The sequence below is a fragment of the Scyliorhinus canicula genome, chromosome 9, assembly GCF_902713615.1.
Source record: "Scyliorhinus canicula chromosome 9, sScyCan1.1, whole genome shotgun sequence".
Taxonomy (NCBI): Eukaryota; Metazoa; Chordata; class Chondrichthyes; order Carcharhiniformes; family Scyliorhinidae; genus Scyliorhinus; species Scyliorhinus canicula.
The window spans coordinates 66,803,151-66,819,034 of NC_052154.1; the positions used below are offsets into that span (position 1 = coordinate 66,803,151).

The 15,884-nt window shown below is 42.9% G+C and overlaps 1 protein-coding gene across 8 annotated transcripts in view; it reads left to right on the forward strand.

Annotated features, from left to right (window-relative positions):
- Positions 1 to 15,884, forward strand: part of zdhhc1 (zinc finger DHHC-type containing 1) — a 134,073-nt gene that overhangs the window by 98,312 nt on the left and 19,877 nt on the right. For all 8 annotated transcript variants that reach the window (XM_038806819.1, XM_038806824.1, XM_038806822.1 and 5 more), the window contains one exon: positions 2,441 to 2,526. In XM_038806819.1, coding sequence (XP_038662747.1) covers positions 2,441 to 2,526 — 86 coding nt within the window. The remainder of the gene's footprint in view (positions 1 to 2,440; positions 2,527 to 15,884) is intronic.

Sequence of the window (15,884 nt, forward strand, 5' to 3'; positions counted from 1 at the left end):
AGTATTTCCATTTGTATAAATAATTTGGGCAGGAGCACCGGGGTTAACAATTTGAGGGGCTATGCAAACTAAGGAAGACTGCAGAAGGTCATAGACAAATTAATGGATAGGTGGAAGCTGCAATACAATGCCAGAAATGAGAAATACGTTTTCAGTAAAACTGGCAACGGCAATATGTCCTAAGCAATAAGAATCTTAAGAGAATGGAGGACATCTGAAAGTATTTAAATGTATAAATGCAGATTTTTAAAAACTTAATTGGGCTCCAGGTTATTATAAAAATGTGATAGATATCAACCTGAAATGTTGGGCAGGCTTTTCGAGGCCAGATGGGACAGAGCAAGAGGTGCACAGCCCTGTTTTGAAAAAAAAGACACCTTCCTTGGCAACATCTGCCATTGAATTGTCTTCAGGAAGGCTGCTTGAGGGCAGAGTGGCTCCCTGCTTGCAAGCAGTGGATAGCCAATTGAGGTAATTAATAAGCCTTTCCAAGCCAACTGGAATCTTCTGGCTGAAGCACGACCAGTTAAACAAGGCCACCTGTCCCCTGACGGGAGGAAGAAGGTCTGTGCTTCATACTGCCTGACTCCCCCTCCTCCTCATACCCATTATGGCTGTGGAGCCACTGCAGCATCTAGAGGAAGAGTCTCCACTATTATGGCTGGCAATTATGCCCTATTTTAATTTAAGTTTTATTATCTGGTTTTCAGAGCATTAACGCTGTTCCTCTCTACCGATGCTGCGTTACCCATGGATTATCTGTTTTTATTTCACACTTCCATCATTTGCAGTGTTCAGTTTTTGTACTTGGCTTATATTTTCTTGATTTTAGGCGTTTGAGGGGTGATCTTCTCAAGGTATTTAAAATGCTTTCAGGATTTGATACGGTAACTACAAATAAACTATTTCCTTGCATAGTACAACCAAGAACCACGCCACGTGACCTTGCGATTAGCGCTTAGCCATTTTGAAGAAAAATCAGGAAACATCTTTTCACAAAAAGGTAATAGAAATTTGGAAAACCTTCCCCTAAAGACTGTGGATGCTGGAACAAATCTGAACTTTTAAAATGTGCAGATTAGGTGGATTGGCTATGCTAAATTGCCCCTAAATTTCCAAAGATGTGCAGGTTAAGTGGATTGGCCATGATCAATGGATAAAAGCAAATTACTGCGGATGCTGGAATCTGAAATGAAAGGGAAAATCCTTGTTCTGGGAGGGGACGAGGGTAGTGGCACGGGAGATAGGCACGCTACAGCCTTCCGGCCTGAACATCGAATTCAACAACTTCAGATGATCAGCCCCACCTTAACCCATTTGTTTTCTTTCATTTTAACTGTCTTTTACCATTTCTTTCTTTCTTAATATATATTTATTTCCCCCCCCCCCATCTTATCCACCTTTCCTGCACCTTTCTCCTCTTTGCTTCCCCCTTCCTCTCCCCCCACACCTACAGTTCATCCTCTGATGTTAGTTTCCCTGCTGTTTGACCTTTCACATTTTTTGTCCTCTCTGGGGACTACCATTAACACTCTTTCCTCTTGTTATCTGTGGCCATTAGCACCCAGTTTCCCTGGGTTTCTGTGGCTATGACTCATCTTTCATTCTCACTCCACAGTATAAATATTTCCCATTTTCTTTGTCTGTTAGCTTTGACAAAGAATCGTCGGACTTGAAACGTTGGCTCTTTTCTCTCCCTACAGATGCTGCCAGACTTGCTGAGATTTTCCAGCATTTTCCCTTTCGTTGGCCATGACCAATGTACGTGATTACAGGGATAGGGGCAGAGGAGTGGGCCTGTGTTGAGTGCTTTTTCAGAGGATCGGTGCAGACTAGATGGACCAAATGCCGACCTTCTGTATTTTAGGGGTTCTATTGGTTCTACGACTAAGACTGATATATTTTTATTTGGTACGGTATTTAAATAAGTGATTCTATGCATTTGAGGGGTACAGATATTTGCTATTTATCTTTCAAATATTGATGGTTATGCTGCAGAACAACTTTTGGCATTGGGTACTTTTAATTTCAACATTATTTCCCCTTCTCCTGAAGTGAGTGACGGAGGGTCACTCCATGGGTAAATAATATTCTTAAAGGTGAATCTAGAGAAATTATTACAACCAAACCTAGCTCTGATTTTACCTGCCATCCACATATGTGCATATTCCATCAGAGGTTATTGTAAGTGCAATGAGGTAAGATAACACTACCTGGGATTCTTCTGGTCTTTTGCCTGGGAAATAGAAGCAATAAAGTATTTTTTTCTTAGTGGTGGTTTACTTGCATTCTAACTCTGGAGGAGATCAAGAAAGATAAACTTTTATTTGGCAAAATAAAATATGATGCTGGTGATAACGTGAAAGCAGCAAACCTTTAAAAAATGTTTTTACTACAGCTGCAAAAGCTCATGTGAAATGGATACTTCTATCTTTTCCAGAATTTTGGAAGCGCAGAATCTCTCGGGTACACAGATAATGGAATTCTGTTCGACGGCACCTCATTAACAGTGTCATTGACAAAGGAGTAAGTACTCATTACAAATTTATTTCCCAAATAAAATTCAGAACAATTAATGGAAGCAAATTTCCCATTTAAATAAGCAGATCAACTAAAATCTTTGTATTAATTTGCAATTAAATTACAATTCCAAAGAAGAAATAATGATAACTTGGTTATTGGCAGTATATATAAGAAATGAATCTGACTGGGAGGTTGTAAATAATTGAGACTGTTTTACAGGTGAGTCAGTGGTGGCTAATACTGTAACTTATTCTGTGGGAGTGCATTAATTTGGTTCTCAGGAGGTTGGAACATCCTAACATGTTGCTTGGTCAATGCATGATGCAAATTGCCTGTGCTGTGAGATGCTATGATGATTATGCCCATTTATTGTATGTTGGTTTATTTTTTGTTTGTTGGTATGTGAGGTAATGGACGCTTAATATACACATTATACACAGTAAGGTATCCAAAATCACACATTTTGTACACATTTTGAGATATAAATGATTCATGCTGTGGACTTTCAGCTGTGATTCATATTTTTCCAAGTGAGTTAATTTTGGACTACATCATGAATGGAATATTTCATGGAGATGCCATCAACTTCCGATACCGACAAATTAAAAGTGTAAATGCTTTCAAATGTGATTTATTTTCTCCTGTCAGGCGAATATTAGGTAGGTTGTCATACATTATTGTGCAAGCTGCATTTAGAATAAATATTGCCCTATTTTGAGTTAGAAGTGTACATTTTTTGCTTTAGTATGAAGTGACATTGTCTACGTGAAAGACTATACAAATTTACCAACATTTTTCCACAGAATTGCTCATTGTAAAATATTTCTTGAACAAAATACAACTGCATGGTGAATTTATCACATAGGAAAGTTGTATGAACTGATGTTTGACAGGGTCAATGATGAACTTGAGGGCTAGACTTCTAACACCTCCCAGTAAAGTTCATTTTTAATCAAACAGCACAGTTAATTTTATTTCTTTCCCCAAAACTGAATTAATGCATCCCTCTCCTTCTGTTAAGTGATAAGCATGATCATCTCTAAATATAATTTGCGTTGAACCCTCCTTTTCCCAAATGGATCCTTTTTCAAGGGCAAGAATTAACGAGTGATGTGCTGCAGGGATCAGTCCTGGGACCACAACAGCTTACAATTTATATAAATGACTTGGATGAAAGGATAGTTGCCATATTTGCTGATGACGCAAAGATAGGTAGGCAAGTAAGTTGTGAAGAGGATATAAGGTGGCTGAAAAAAGATAGGTAAGTGAGTGGGCAAAGATCTGGCAAATGGAGTATGATATAGGAAAATGTAAAAGTGCCTATTTTGGCTGGAAGAATAAAATATGAGCATATTATCTAAATGGTGAGAAATTGCAGAGCTCTGAAGTGCAGAGGAATCTGGGTGTCCTAGTACATGAATCACAAAAGGCTAGTACTGGGGCACAAAAGACTGGGGCTGGTTTAGCACACTGGGCTAAATCACTGGCTTTTAAAGCAGGCCAGCAGTACGGTTCAATTCCTGTACCAGCCTCCCCGAACAGGCGCCAGAATGTGGAGACTAGCGGCTTTACACAGTAACTTCATTTGAAGCCTACTTGTGACAAATAAGCGATTTTCATTTCATTTCATTTTCATAGTATGCAGATTCAGCGTGTAATTAGGAATGCTAGTAGAATGTTATCATTTATTGTGAGGGAAATTGAATACAAAGGTACGGAAGTTATGCTTCAGTTGTAAATGACACTAGTGAGACCACATTAGAAATACTGTTTATAGTATTGGTCACTTTATTTAAGGAAGGATGTAAATGCATTTGTCGCAGTTCAGAGAAGGTTTTCCAGTCAATACCTGGAATTGATATGTTGTCTAATCAGGAAAGATTGGACAGGCTAGGCTGCTGGAGTTTAGAAGAGTTAGAGGTGACATAATTGAAACATGTATGATCCTGAGGGATCTTGACAGGGTGGATGTAGAGAAGATGTTTCCTCTTGTGGAAGAATCTAGAAATGGGGTCACTTAAAAAGGTATGTGGTCAACAATTTAAAACACAGATGAGTCCATGTTTTCTCTTGAGGGTCATGAGTTTTTGGGACTCTCTTCCTGAAAAGATGGTGAAAGCAAAGACTTTGAATATTTTTACAACAGTGGCGGATAGATTCTTGGTAAGCAAGGGGATAAGAAAGTCTAAAGATATGCAGCTTAGGTGGACTGGCCATGCTGAATAGCCCTTTAGAGTCCAGGGATGTGCAGAATAGGTTACGGGGTTATAGGATAGGGCGGGGGTGCAGACTTTGTGCTCCTTCAATGAGTGGGTGAAGATCCAATTGGCCAAATGGCCTCCTACTCCACTGTAGGGGTTCCATGATAAGTTATCGGTGTTGTGTTCTCTATTTTGCTTTACTTGGATGCATGCTGTTGAATAAAGAACACAAACAAAATTTTGTTAACAGACAAAATTTACACTAAGATTTGTTCACATTCCAAAAGTAGAAGGTTTCTATATTAAACTGTTATTTCTAACTACAGAACTCCTCAAGTACAACATTCCTATGCCTGACCATCTTCTAACTGCCTTCTAACTCCCCGAATCCCCAAAGTCACATGAGATAAATATCCCAGTCAATATATATATCATTACATCCCTCTTTTTTTTAAAAGATGTTTGGAGATTTCTTCTGATATTGTACAGTACTGATATTGTACAGTAGTTAACAATTTCTTAACTTTTTACAATCCTCAAATTGAGTCTGTACTCAGTCTTCACTGTGGTTGTGTGGTACATAAAACAAGCCATCAGTTCAAATCGATCAGGTCTTCTTCATATTCTTTATTTTTAGATTTTTTTCATGCTGAAAACTGGTTGGCTGATGCTGCTAATGTCTTGTTCAGCTGTTCGGTTAAATTTCATCCCTGTTCTGCATTGCGAGGCAAAATGATTCAGTCTGCTGCAGTTTAACCATCGTTTTCCGATTGGCAGGCATGTTTTCTTGAAGTGGGTGTGGCCACAGCGTCTACACGTCATCATGTTCATGACACCATGCGCAAACTTCCATTGCGCATGCGCAAATCGATCGTCGTCCGGAGTGCGCTCGTTTTTCAAAGTGCACATGTGCAAACTGGTACAGCACATGCGCAGAACGTTCAACATCTGAATCGCGTTTATTCTTTAACTAAGCATGTCGGATGCCCAATTTCCGAAGCGGCGCTTTTTTCCCCAAGTGTGCTTGAGCAAACTGGCCTTCTTTTCCAGTGCTGAATTTCTAGCTGCTCCACAGCTTCAACGGAGGCAAAATGTTTCGCGTTACTTTCCCAATTCAACATTTCAGAACATCTATTTTCAGTTGCTTTACTCGCACGGGATATTTTAATAGAATCTTCCAGCCTACCGTTTTGTTGCTTTTGCAGTCGTGCACTCAGCTTTTCTTCTCTTTTAAGCTCACAATAGCTATCAAATTTTTCAATGACCACATCAAACTTATTTTTTTCAACTTCATTCTCAAAGTGGAATGATTTATACACCTGTATAGCCTGCGGTCCAGCCAAAATGAGTAACAGCGCAATCTTTCGCTTCTTGCTGACTGCACGGAGGTTTGAGGCTGAGAAGTACTGTTCAAACCCTTGTTTGAAAATTTTCCAGTTACCCAATGTACTGAATGACTTTGGAGTCTGCAGACCTTCCATGAAGCTTAGGCTCGGTATTTATTTTTTGCGATGCTGCTGATTATTGCTCTTAGAGTCTGATTGTTGCTGCTGGAGTCTGGTTGAGTTTTGTTTGGCAATTTTTTTCTTTCTTCAAACAGAGATTCTTTCTTTCTCCCTAAACCTGACTATTCTACTCTAGAATTAGACCTGGTACCATGTTGTAATGTGGTACTATAATATTTCCACTCCTGGTATCATGTGTTCTCTATTTGCTTTACCTGGATGGCTTGGATGGGAAGTGTTGAATAAAGAACACACAGCTTTGTTAACAAACAAAACAATAAATGTATTTACACTACTAACTAAGATTTGTTCACATTCCTACAAGTAGAAGGTTTCTATATGAAACAATGCTATCTCTAACTACAGAACTCTCAAGTACAACTGCTCCTATACCTGACCATCTTCTAACTGCCTTCCCGATTCCCCAAAGTCACATGATATATATATATATGACTGTTATGTGGTTCCCTCTAGTGGTAAGAAGCATTATCATTAACTTGTTAACTCTTTACGTCCCAGTCAATACAATACATATCATTACAATCGGAGATAGGTGGGATGCAGATTTGATGTTACCATCAGATGAACCATGATCTTATTACTGTACACGGTGGTGCAGGCTCGGGGGCTGAATGTCTACTCTTTCATATGTTCTGTAATGGGGAAATATGTTTCTCCTGGTAGGAAGAACTTAAATGGACCAAATTGTCCTTCCTCATCTATATTTATCTTGTCTAGGCAGGATTGAGCCTGAGCCTGCCAAAAGATTATTACCCCAATATTAGATAATGGATTGATGGTGAGTTACAACCACAAATTGTTCTGGACAGTTCTACTCTTGAGCTGAAACACTTCGAGGGAATCTGAAGTTTGCAAGTGTAACAGATACTTGCAAATGATTATAACAGGACCAAATAATGGTTTTAGACATAACTTGACATAACAATGGTCACAGCCACTCTTTACTCTGTTGTTGTAGCAAATGCCAAAAACTTGATTCTAGATTCTGAATTTGCACTTTGGTTGATAATTCCAGGCAACAGTAACAATTTGCCAGATATTTTGGACATAGACATCAAGCACCTCTATTGGGAATGGTGCTCTCTACTTATGGGAAGTCTTTCCATAGAGCTGGGTTGCCCAACATAGGAGCACGTGTGGCCCCTGAGCCAGGTGACTCATGCCTATTTGTACTTATCATGTTTGAATTTTGTGGCCTTGGAGGTTGCAAATGGACTGCTGACTGCTTTAATACTCTGTCGCTTTATTGCTGCATAACTCCTCAATCAGAACTGTAAAATTGATTTTATATCAGTGGCTTCAGATATTTGCATATCAATCAGAGCTTAAATCTAATCTTGATAAATTATTCCAGAGGCTCATCGAAAATAACCCATGAAAATAAAGTTTGGGTGAGTACCCTATCACATTAGATACTAAATTACATTTGAGATTTTAATAAGAAATATACTAAGAGGCATTTAATTTTTTTTCATATTTCTTAATTCCCTTTTGTTCAATAGAGCCTTTCTATTTACAGTCCCCAACCTGGGAATTTACAGATTTGAGCATTATCATAGAATCATGGAATTCGCAGTGGAGAAGGAGGCCATTCGGCCCATCGAGCCTGCACCAGCTCTTACAAAGAGCACCCTACAGAAGCCCACGTATCTACCCTATCCCCGTAACCCAGTAACCCCCACTTAACATTTTTTGGACACCTAAGGACAATTTAACATGGCCAATCCACCTCTCCCGCACATCTTTGGACTGTGGGAGGAAACTGGAGCACCCGGAGGAAACTGGAGCACACAAGGGGAGAACGTACAGACTCCGCACAGACAGTGGCCCAAGCCGGGAATTGAATCTGGGACCCTGGAGCTGTGAATCAACTGTGCTAACCACTATGCTACCGTGCTATCCTAACCCTAATTATCTAATTGCTTTAGAAAGATTAATTCACTGAATCAGAATCACAGAATCCCTTCTGTGCAGAGGGAGGCCATTCAGCCCATCGAGTCTGCACTGACCCTCCAAAAGAGCATCCCACAATGCCCAATCCCCCGACCTATCCCCATTACCCCATAACACAACCTGACCATTGGACACTAAGGGGCAATTTAGCACCGCCATTTCACCAACTTGCACATCTTTGGACTGTGGGAGGAAACCAAAGCACCCGGAGGAAACCCACGCAGACATGGGGAGAAAGTGCAAACCCCATCAAGAAGGTCACCCAAGGACTGAATTGAATCCGGTCCCTGATGCTGTAAGGCAGCAGTACTAACCACTGTACCACTGTGCCACCCATGGGAAAAATTCACTCTTCAAAGAAATAACTCGGTTGAGGTACAATTCTAGGATGATGTGGAATTCCAGAATGACAAGAAACTTTTACCATGTGTTTCATGTATTTGGTCATACTAAATGGTATTGTGAAGAAACTGATGAATTATCCTTCTAATGGCCCTTTCCAGTCGTCTAAACAGGTGTTAGGAAACATTCGCAAAGAAACTCAATTGTCCAGGAGGCTTTTTAGGCCTGCCTACATTGTACCTAATTTGGTCTGGCCCAGAAATGCTAAGAAGCCCATAGACAAGTAGTGAGGACTACGAAAGCATGTACTTTTTTTCCAACTTTTGAAAACTACAAGAGAAGCCTTTTTGAAATTAATTTATGGGTTGCACTTGCGATTGAGCTGTTGGCCATCGCATTAAAAAGTTCGAGGGAATGAAAAAGGATAGTGCGGGTGGGGGGGAATAGAGCATAGGGTGTCCTTGTATGCCAATGACTTGTTGTTATACGTGTCGGAACATGTGTCAATAGAGGGAATGGTGGAGCTGCTTCGGGTGTTTGGGTCTTTCTTGGGGGTACAAATTAAATCTAGACGCATGAGTATTTTGTGGTGTGGGGGGGCTGCCATTCCGTAGGGCAGGGATTCACTTTAGATACCTGGGGGGGGGGGGGGGTGTGTGCGCGTCCACGTGTGTGTGCGTGTGTGCGCGCGTCCACGTGTGTGTGCGTGTGTGCGTCCACGTGTGTGTGCGTGTGTGCGCGCGTCCACGTGTGTGTGCGTGTGTGCGCGCGTCCACGTGTGTGTGCGTGTGTGTGCGCGTCCACGTGTGTGTGCGTGTGTGCGCGCGTCCACGTGTGTGTGCGTATGTGCGCGCGTCCACGTGTGTGTGCGTGTGTGCACGTCCACGTGTGTGTGTGCGCGTCCACGTGTGTGTGCGCGCGTCCACGTGTGTGTGCGTGTGTGCGCGTCCACGTGTGTGTGCGCGTCCACGTGTGTGTGCGCGTCCACGTGTGTGTGCGCGTCCACGTGCGTGCGCGCGTCCACGTGCGTGCGCGCGTCCACGTGTGTGCGTGTGTCCACGTGTGTGCGTGTGCGCGCGTCCACGTGGGTGCTCCACGTACGGGTCAATTGAGTGTGGCCCATCCACCTACCCGGCACGCGTCTGGGCCGTGGGGGTGACGCCCACGCAAACATGGGGAGAATGTGCAAACCCCACACTGACGGTAATCCAGAGCCGGGATTGAACCTGGGACCTCGTGCTAACCACTAGGCCACCGTGCTGCCCTCTTATTTTGTTACAAAGATTGAAGGAATAATTACCTTGTTTATATGGTCAGGGAAGGTGGCCAGAGTTAGAAAGGTGCTGCAACAGAGGGGAAGGCAGGCAGGGGGGTTGGGTCTTCCGAACCTGATGTATTACTACTGGGCGGCGAATGTGGAGAAGGTGCGGAGCTGGGTAAGAGGGGTTGATTCCCAGTGGGTCAGAATGGAGGAGAGTCTGTGCAGGGGGTCGGGGCTGAAAGCACTAGCAACAGCGCCGCTCCTGATAGCTCCGGGGAAATACTCAGGGAGTCCGGTAATAATAGCATCATTGAGAATTTGGAGGCAGTTTCGGCAACACTTCGGGTTGGGGGCAGGGTCAAGGGAAATGCCGATTCAGGGGAACCACAGACTTGAGCCAGGGAAATGGGACGGAAATTTTCGGAAATGGGAGGAGATGGGGATTAAGACACTAAAAAGATTTGTTTCTTGGGGGCTGGTTTGCCAAATTGAATGAGCTGGGAACGAAGTATGGGCTGGAGCAGGGGGAATTGTTTAGATACATGCAGGTTTGGGACTTTGCCAGGAAGGAGATACAGAGCTTCCCAGTGGAACCGGCCTCCACATTGCTGGAGGAGGTGCTGTCGACAGGGGGACTGGAGAAGGGGGTAGTGTCGGCGGTTTACGGATCTATTTTGGAAGAGGAGAAGGCACCACTGTGAGGGAACAGAGCAAAGTGGGAGGAAGAGTTGGGAGAGGGTATGGAGATGGGGTTCAGTTGTGCTCTGGAGAGTGAACGCCTCCACCTCGTGCGCGAGTTTGGGGCTGATACAGCTGAAGGTGGTATATAGAGCACACATCTCAAGGGCGAGGATGAGGCGGTTCTTTGAGGGGGTAGAAGATGTGTGTGAGCGTTGCGGGGGTGCCCCGCAAATCACGTTCATATGTTTTGGTCCTGTCTAAAGCTGAAGGATTACTGGAAGGAAGTTTTTAGGGTAACCTTTAAAGTGATGCACGTGAAATTGGACCCGGGCCCTCGGGAGGCCATATTCGGGGTGTCGGATCAGCCAGGATTGGAAACGGGTACGGAGGCAGATGTTGTAGCCTTCGCCTCGTTGATCGCCCGAAGGCGGATTGTGTTGGGATAGAGAGATCAACCTCTCCACTCTGTGCCCTGGCGTGGCGGGGGACCTGTTGGGATTCTTGACTCTTGAGAAGGTTAAGTTTGAACTGAGGGGAAGGATGGAGGGGTTCTACAATTCATGGGCGTTATTCATTATGCGCTTTCAAGAATTGGATAACATCAAACATTGGGGGGGGGGGGGGGGGGGGGGGGGGGGGGGATTGGGGGTGGGGGACTATTTGTGTCAATGGTGACTATGGGTGATTCCTGATTCCTTTTTGTTATTTGTTTATGTTAACATGCGGGCAGTTGTTTGGGGATTTGGTGGGAGGATGGGATTGTTGTTGTTGATATGGGGATTGACATTATATCCGTTACTGTTTATTGTTTATTGTTGGTGGGTGCAGATTTGGGAGAAAATGTGAAAAAGGAGAAGAAAAATATTTATTTTACAAATTATGGGATGTGGGCACTGCTGAAAATCCTACACGGGGAAATGTTCAAATCTGAATCTGCAGAACCCTAATTGCCTTTGCAAAGGTAGTGGTGAGCTGCCTTCTTGAACCACTACAGCCTCTGTGGTAGGTACACCCATCATACTGTTAGAGAGGAAAAGAAACTTGCAGGTTTGCTTTTGTAAATTAAAAAATAAATAAATTTAGAGAGTACCCAATTCATTCTTTCCAATTCTGGGGCAATTTAGCGTGGCCGATCTACCTACCCCGCACGGCTTTTTTTGGGTTGTGGTGCGAAACCCACGCAAACATGGGGAGAATGTGCAAACTCTACTCAGACAGTGACCCAGAGCCGGGATCGAACCTGGGACCTTGGTGCCGTGAGGCAGTAGTGCTAACCACTGCATCACCGTGCTGCCCCATTTGCAGGTTTGCTGGAAATAAACCACTTTCTCTTATATTTTGAATATTTTTACTAATGTTTGCAAGTTTCATTTGAAAGATCCATTTTAAGGTTGGAAGGAGCCCCCTCCTTTTTCTTTAATAAATTCTTATTTGTTTGCAAGATGCTATGACCATGGAAAAAAGAAAGACCATAAACTGCACTACTTATTGCAAACAATTGCCTCTAGATCAATTCTCTGTGTGCCATTGGCAGGTTCAGACATGTCTCTGATATACATAAACATTCTAGTTTAATCGTAGAAAGTAATGTAATGATTAACTTTGTTCTGTTCTATGTAGCTTAGACAACAACATAATCGGTATGTAATAGGCATTATTTTTACAGAGTATCTAATGTTTAATTGGTAATATAATGGATTTTCAGCTGGAATTACTCTTCATTTGGAGTTCACTAAAGAGTCACTAAACAGTATTTTGTTTTCCTTATTCTTTCATGGAATAGGGGCATTATTCGCATTTGTTCATCTCTGATTACTATAACTAAGTTGCTTGGTCGGCATTTTAGAGGGTAGTTAAGAGTCAACTCCATTGATATATTGCTCTAGGATCATTTGGATCTGGGATCATTTCTTCAAATGAATTGGCTGCTCAGGAACTCTCTGGTACCAATGAGAGTTTTTTAACAAGAAAATAACTGGATATTGGCTAATGAAAATTATTTTTTTATTTCATGAAATATGGGTGTCACAGGCTAGGCCAGCAGTTATTGCCCATGAAGGTGATGGTGACCAAATTACAGTCTCAATCCGAACACTGAGCTGAATTCAAGAGGTCAGGTGAAAGAGACTGCACTCGTCATCAAGGCAGCATTCGATAGAGTGCGGCATCAACGAGCCCTAGCAAAACTGAAGTCAATGGGAATGGGGAGAAAATGCTCCAGCGATGGGACCTAACCATTTTAGCTGCTTCATCTATGACCTTCCCTCCATATTGTCAGAAGTGGGGATGTTCATTCCACAATGATCAGTACCATTTGCAACACCTCTGATACAAATGCAATCCAGGTCCAAATGCAGCAAGATCTAGACAATATTCTAGTTTCCTCATGAAGGTGATGATGAGCTGACTTCTTCAACTGCTGCAATCCATGTAGGACCAACCACAGTACTGCTGGGTAGGGTGTTCCAGGATTTTGACCTAGCGACGGTGATATAGTTCCAGGTCGAGATGATGTGTGACTTGGAAGGGGACTTGCAGATGGTGGTGTTTCCTTGTGTCCGTTGTCCGTGTCTTTCTCGCTGTTAGAGGTTGTGGAGCTGAATGAGTTGCAGTGCATCTTGTATATAATACTTTAGTGGAGGGAATGAGTATTTAGATTGGTGGATTCGGAGCTGATCAGGTGGGTTGCTTTGTCCCATATTCCGCATTCATCCAGGCAAATGGAGAGCATTCCATCGCCCTTCTGACTTGCGTCTTGTAGGAGAGGCTTTGGGGGTCAGGAGATAAGTTACTTGCCTCAGTATTCCCAGCCTCTGACTTGTGCTTGTAGCTGTAGTATTTACATGTCTGGTCCCATTGATTTTTAGGTCAATGGTGACCTCCACAATGTTGATAATGGGTGATTCAACAGTGGTAATGCCAATGAATGTCAGTGTGGGATGGTTGGACGTTCTCCTGTTGGCGATGGTTATTTCCTGGCACTTGTGTGGTGCAAATATAATTTGTCACATATCAGCCCAAGTCTGAATGTTGTCTAGATCTTGCTGCATTTGGACCTGGATTGTATTCAAATCAGAGGTGTTGCAAATGGTACTGATCATTGTGGAATGAACATCCCCACTTCTGACAATATGGAGGGAAGGGCATAGATGAAGCAGCTAAAATGGTTAGGTCTCATCAGTGGAGAATTTTCTCCCCATTCCCATTGACTTCAGTTTTGCTAGGGCTCATTGATGCCGCACTCTATCGAATGCTGCCTTGATGACGAGTGCAGTCTCTTTCACCTCGCCTCTTGAATTCAGCTCCGTGTTCGGATCGAGACTGTAATTTGGTCTGGAACTGAGGGTCCAAAGTCCGCATCAGTTCTTGGTAGTATTTAATTCAGTAAATTGGAGCATGCTCATTTGACATGGAACAAATTTCTTTAGATTATCTAGGTGGAAAAATTTGGGTAGTCTCAAAATTAATCTCCACTTAGGACAGTTGGTGTTAACGTTTCAATCTGACTCCAAACAGTCCATTCTGGTGAAAGATGCTATTTGTGTTTGCAGCTATCAGTCACATGCAGAAAGCACTTATTTTAATTTTCAGTAAATATCATTCTGCAGAAAAAAATTAATGTCATTTCTGTATTTAGAAGCCAAATACTGCTGTATCAGCATACAAATTACTTTATTAGAAATATCTTCAATATATCTTTTTTAACCTCTTAACATTTCCAGGGTCAAATTATTCCTTCCTAATATTTATATTGGAAGTGCTTACTAAGCTTGTTGCACTGTAATTACACTTCCTCTACGGTTGGAACACCTCAGTTTTGCCCCACTTCACTGTAGAAAAACTCCAACGTTGCAACTCTGCTTCCAACTTGCATTAAAACGAAGACAGATGTACGATTTTAAAATGGTAGCTGAATTGAATGCATTGATTTAAAATGTTTCCAATCCATTTGGCCTAAAGACTACATTTGGTCTGCCTGTTTTTAAATGCAACAAGAAATTTACTTTTGTTAATAATGAAGAACGCAGTCAAGTATAGACCATAGTGTAGTTTTTCTTTGCACCAAAATACAATTGGCGCAATTCTTCAGAAGAAATTTCTAAGGGAGTTCCCCACCACTACCCAACGACACGTCATCAATTTTTTGGACCCTGGGGAATTTCTCACCGGTTTAGCTCACACTTAGGGTGCAGTTCTCCCAAAGAATTTCTAAGTTAATTTGTGGCATGTTTTTTAGGGAGTTTCTCATCCGGCGAGTTCCCCACCACTATTCAATGACGCAGTCACTATTTTGGGCCCTGGGGAGTTCAGCCCACACTTAGAATTTTTCTTAGCATTGCAGAGCTGAATTCGGAGATTGGCCCGTCATTTTGAAAGGGTGCCCTGGTCTCTAGGTGAGCTTGTGGGTCCCCCACACTACCCACCCATGGGAAATGTCACTCCCTCCCCCCACACACATGGCCACTACCCCACACCCCCAAAGTGAGGAGACCCCACTATGGGAGTCCCCCCTCTTCAGGTACCCCCACACCCACGTACAGCCCCCCCCCCCTTCCAGGACCCTCACCTTATACCCCCCCCCTCCTTTTCATGGGCATGGCCTCCCTCTCCCCTGAGCCTTGGCAGTGATAGCCTGGCACATGGGCAGTGCTCCTGTCTGCTTGACAGTGCCACCTTGCCAGTTGGGAGGGGGGGGGGAGCGGGGAGCCACCCTGCACTATTCACTATTCATGGCCACCCAGGGCCTCCAATGACCTGGGAGAGCCCCTGGGTGCTGTTCTGCCTGATTAATTTTGAGTTGAACGGTACCCGGCTGCGGCTTCACTGGGGAGGCCGATAGATCCCGGGTAAGTTCGGCGAAGTCCGTATTAAACCAACCTCGGCATGCAGCATTTGGTCACACCCCTTTTGGGCAGGTTCCTGACTTGGGTAGATCCCGCGAGGCATGAAGCCCGCGAGAGGCCTCTCCTGGGATTCACCAGCCGCACCGCGCTCGTGCGGGAGCATGTAGCGGCCGGTGGATCTCGTCCAGTATTTTGTTTTGCTCAAAATTAAACTCTCTAGTTGCTGTGTTTCTATATCACATAGAAACACTGCCTGATCTAAACTTATCGTAACCTTAGACTGGGCTGTTTATTGAAAGTACATCTTTTTATATAACCAGACATTTGTTTAAATAGACTTGCTGATTGATAAAATATACTTTTTATTTGAAATAATTTTTATTGAAAAATTTTGAATTTATACAACAATAACGCACCATAGTAAAATACCAAAAATAACAATAATATTAGCAATCATAAACATTCGCCCCACCTCCATGAACAACACAGCATTTTAACAACACAAATTAACACAATATAAAGTTACAGAATAGAAACTATAATAAGGAACACT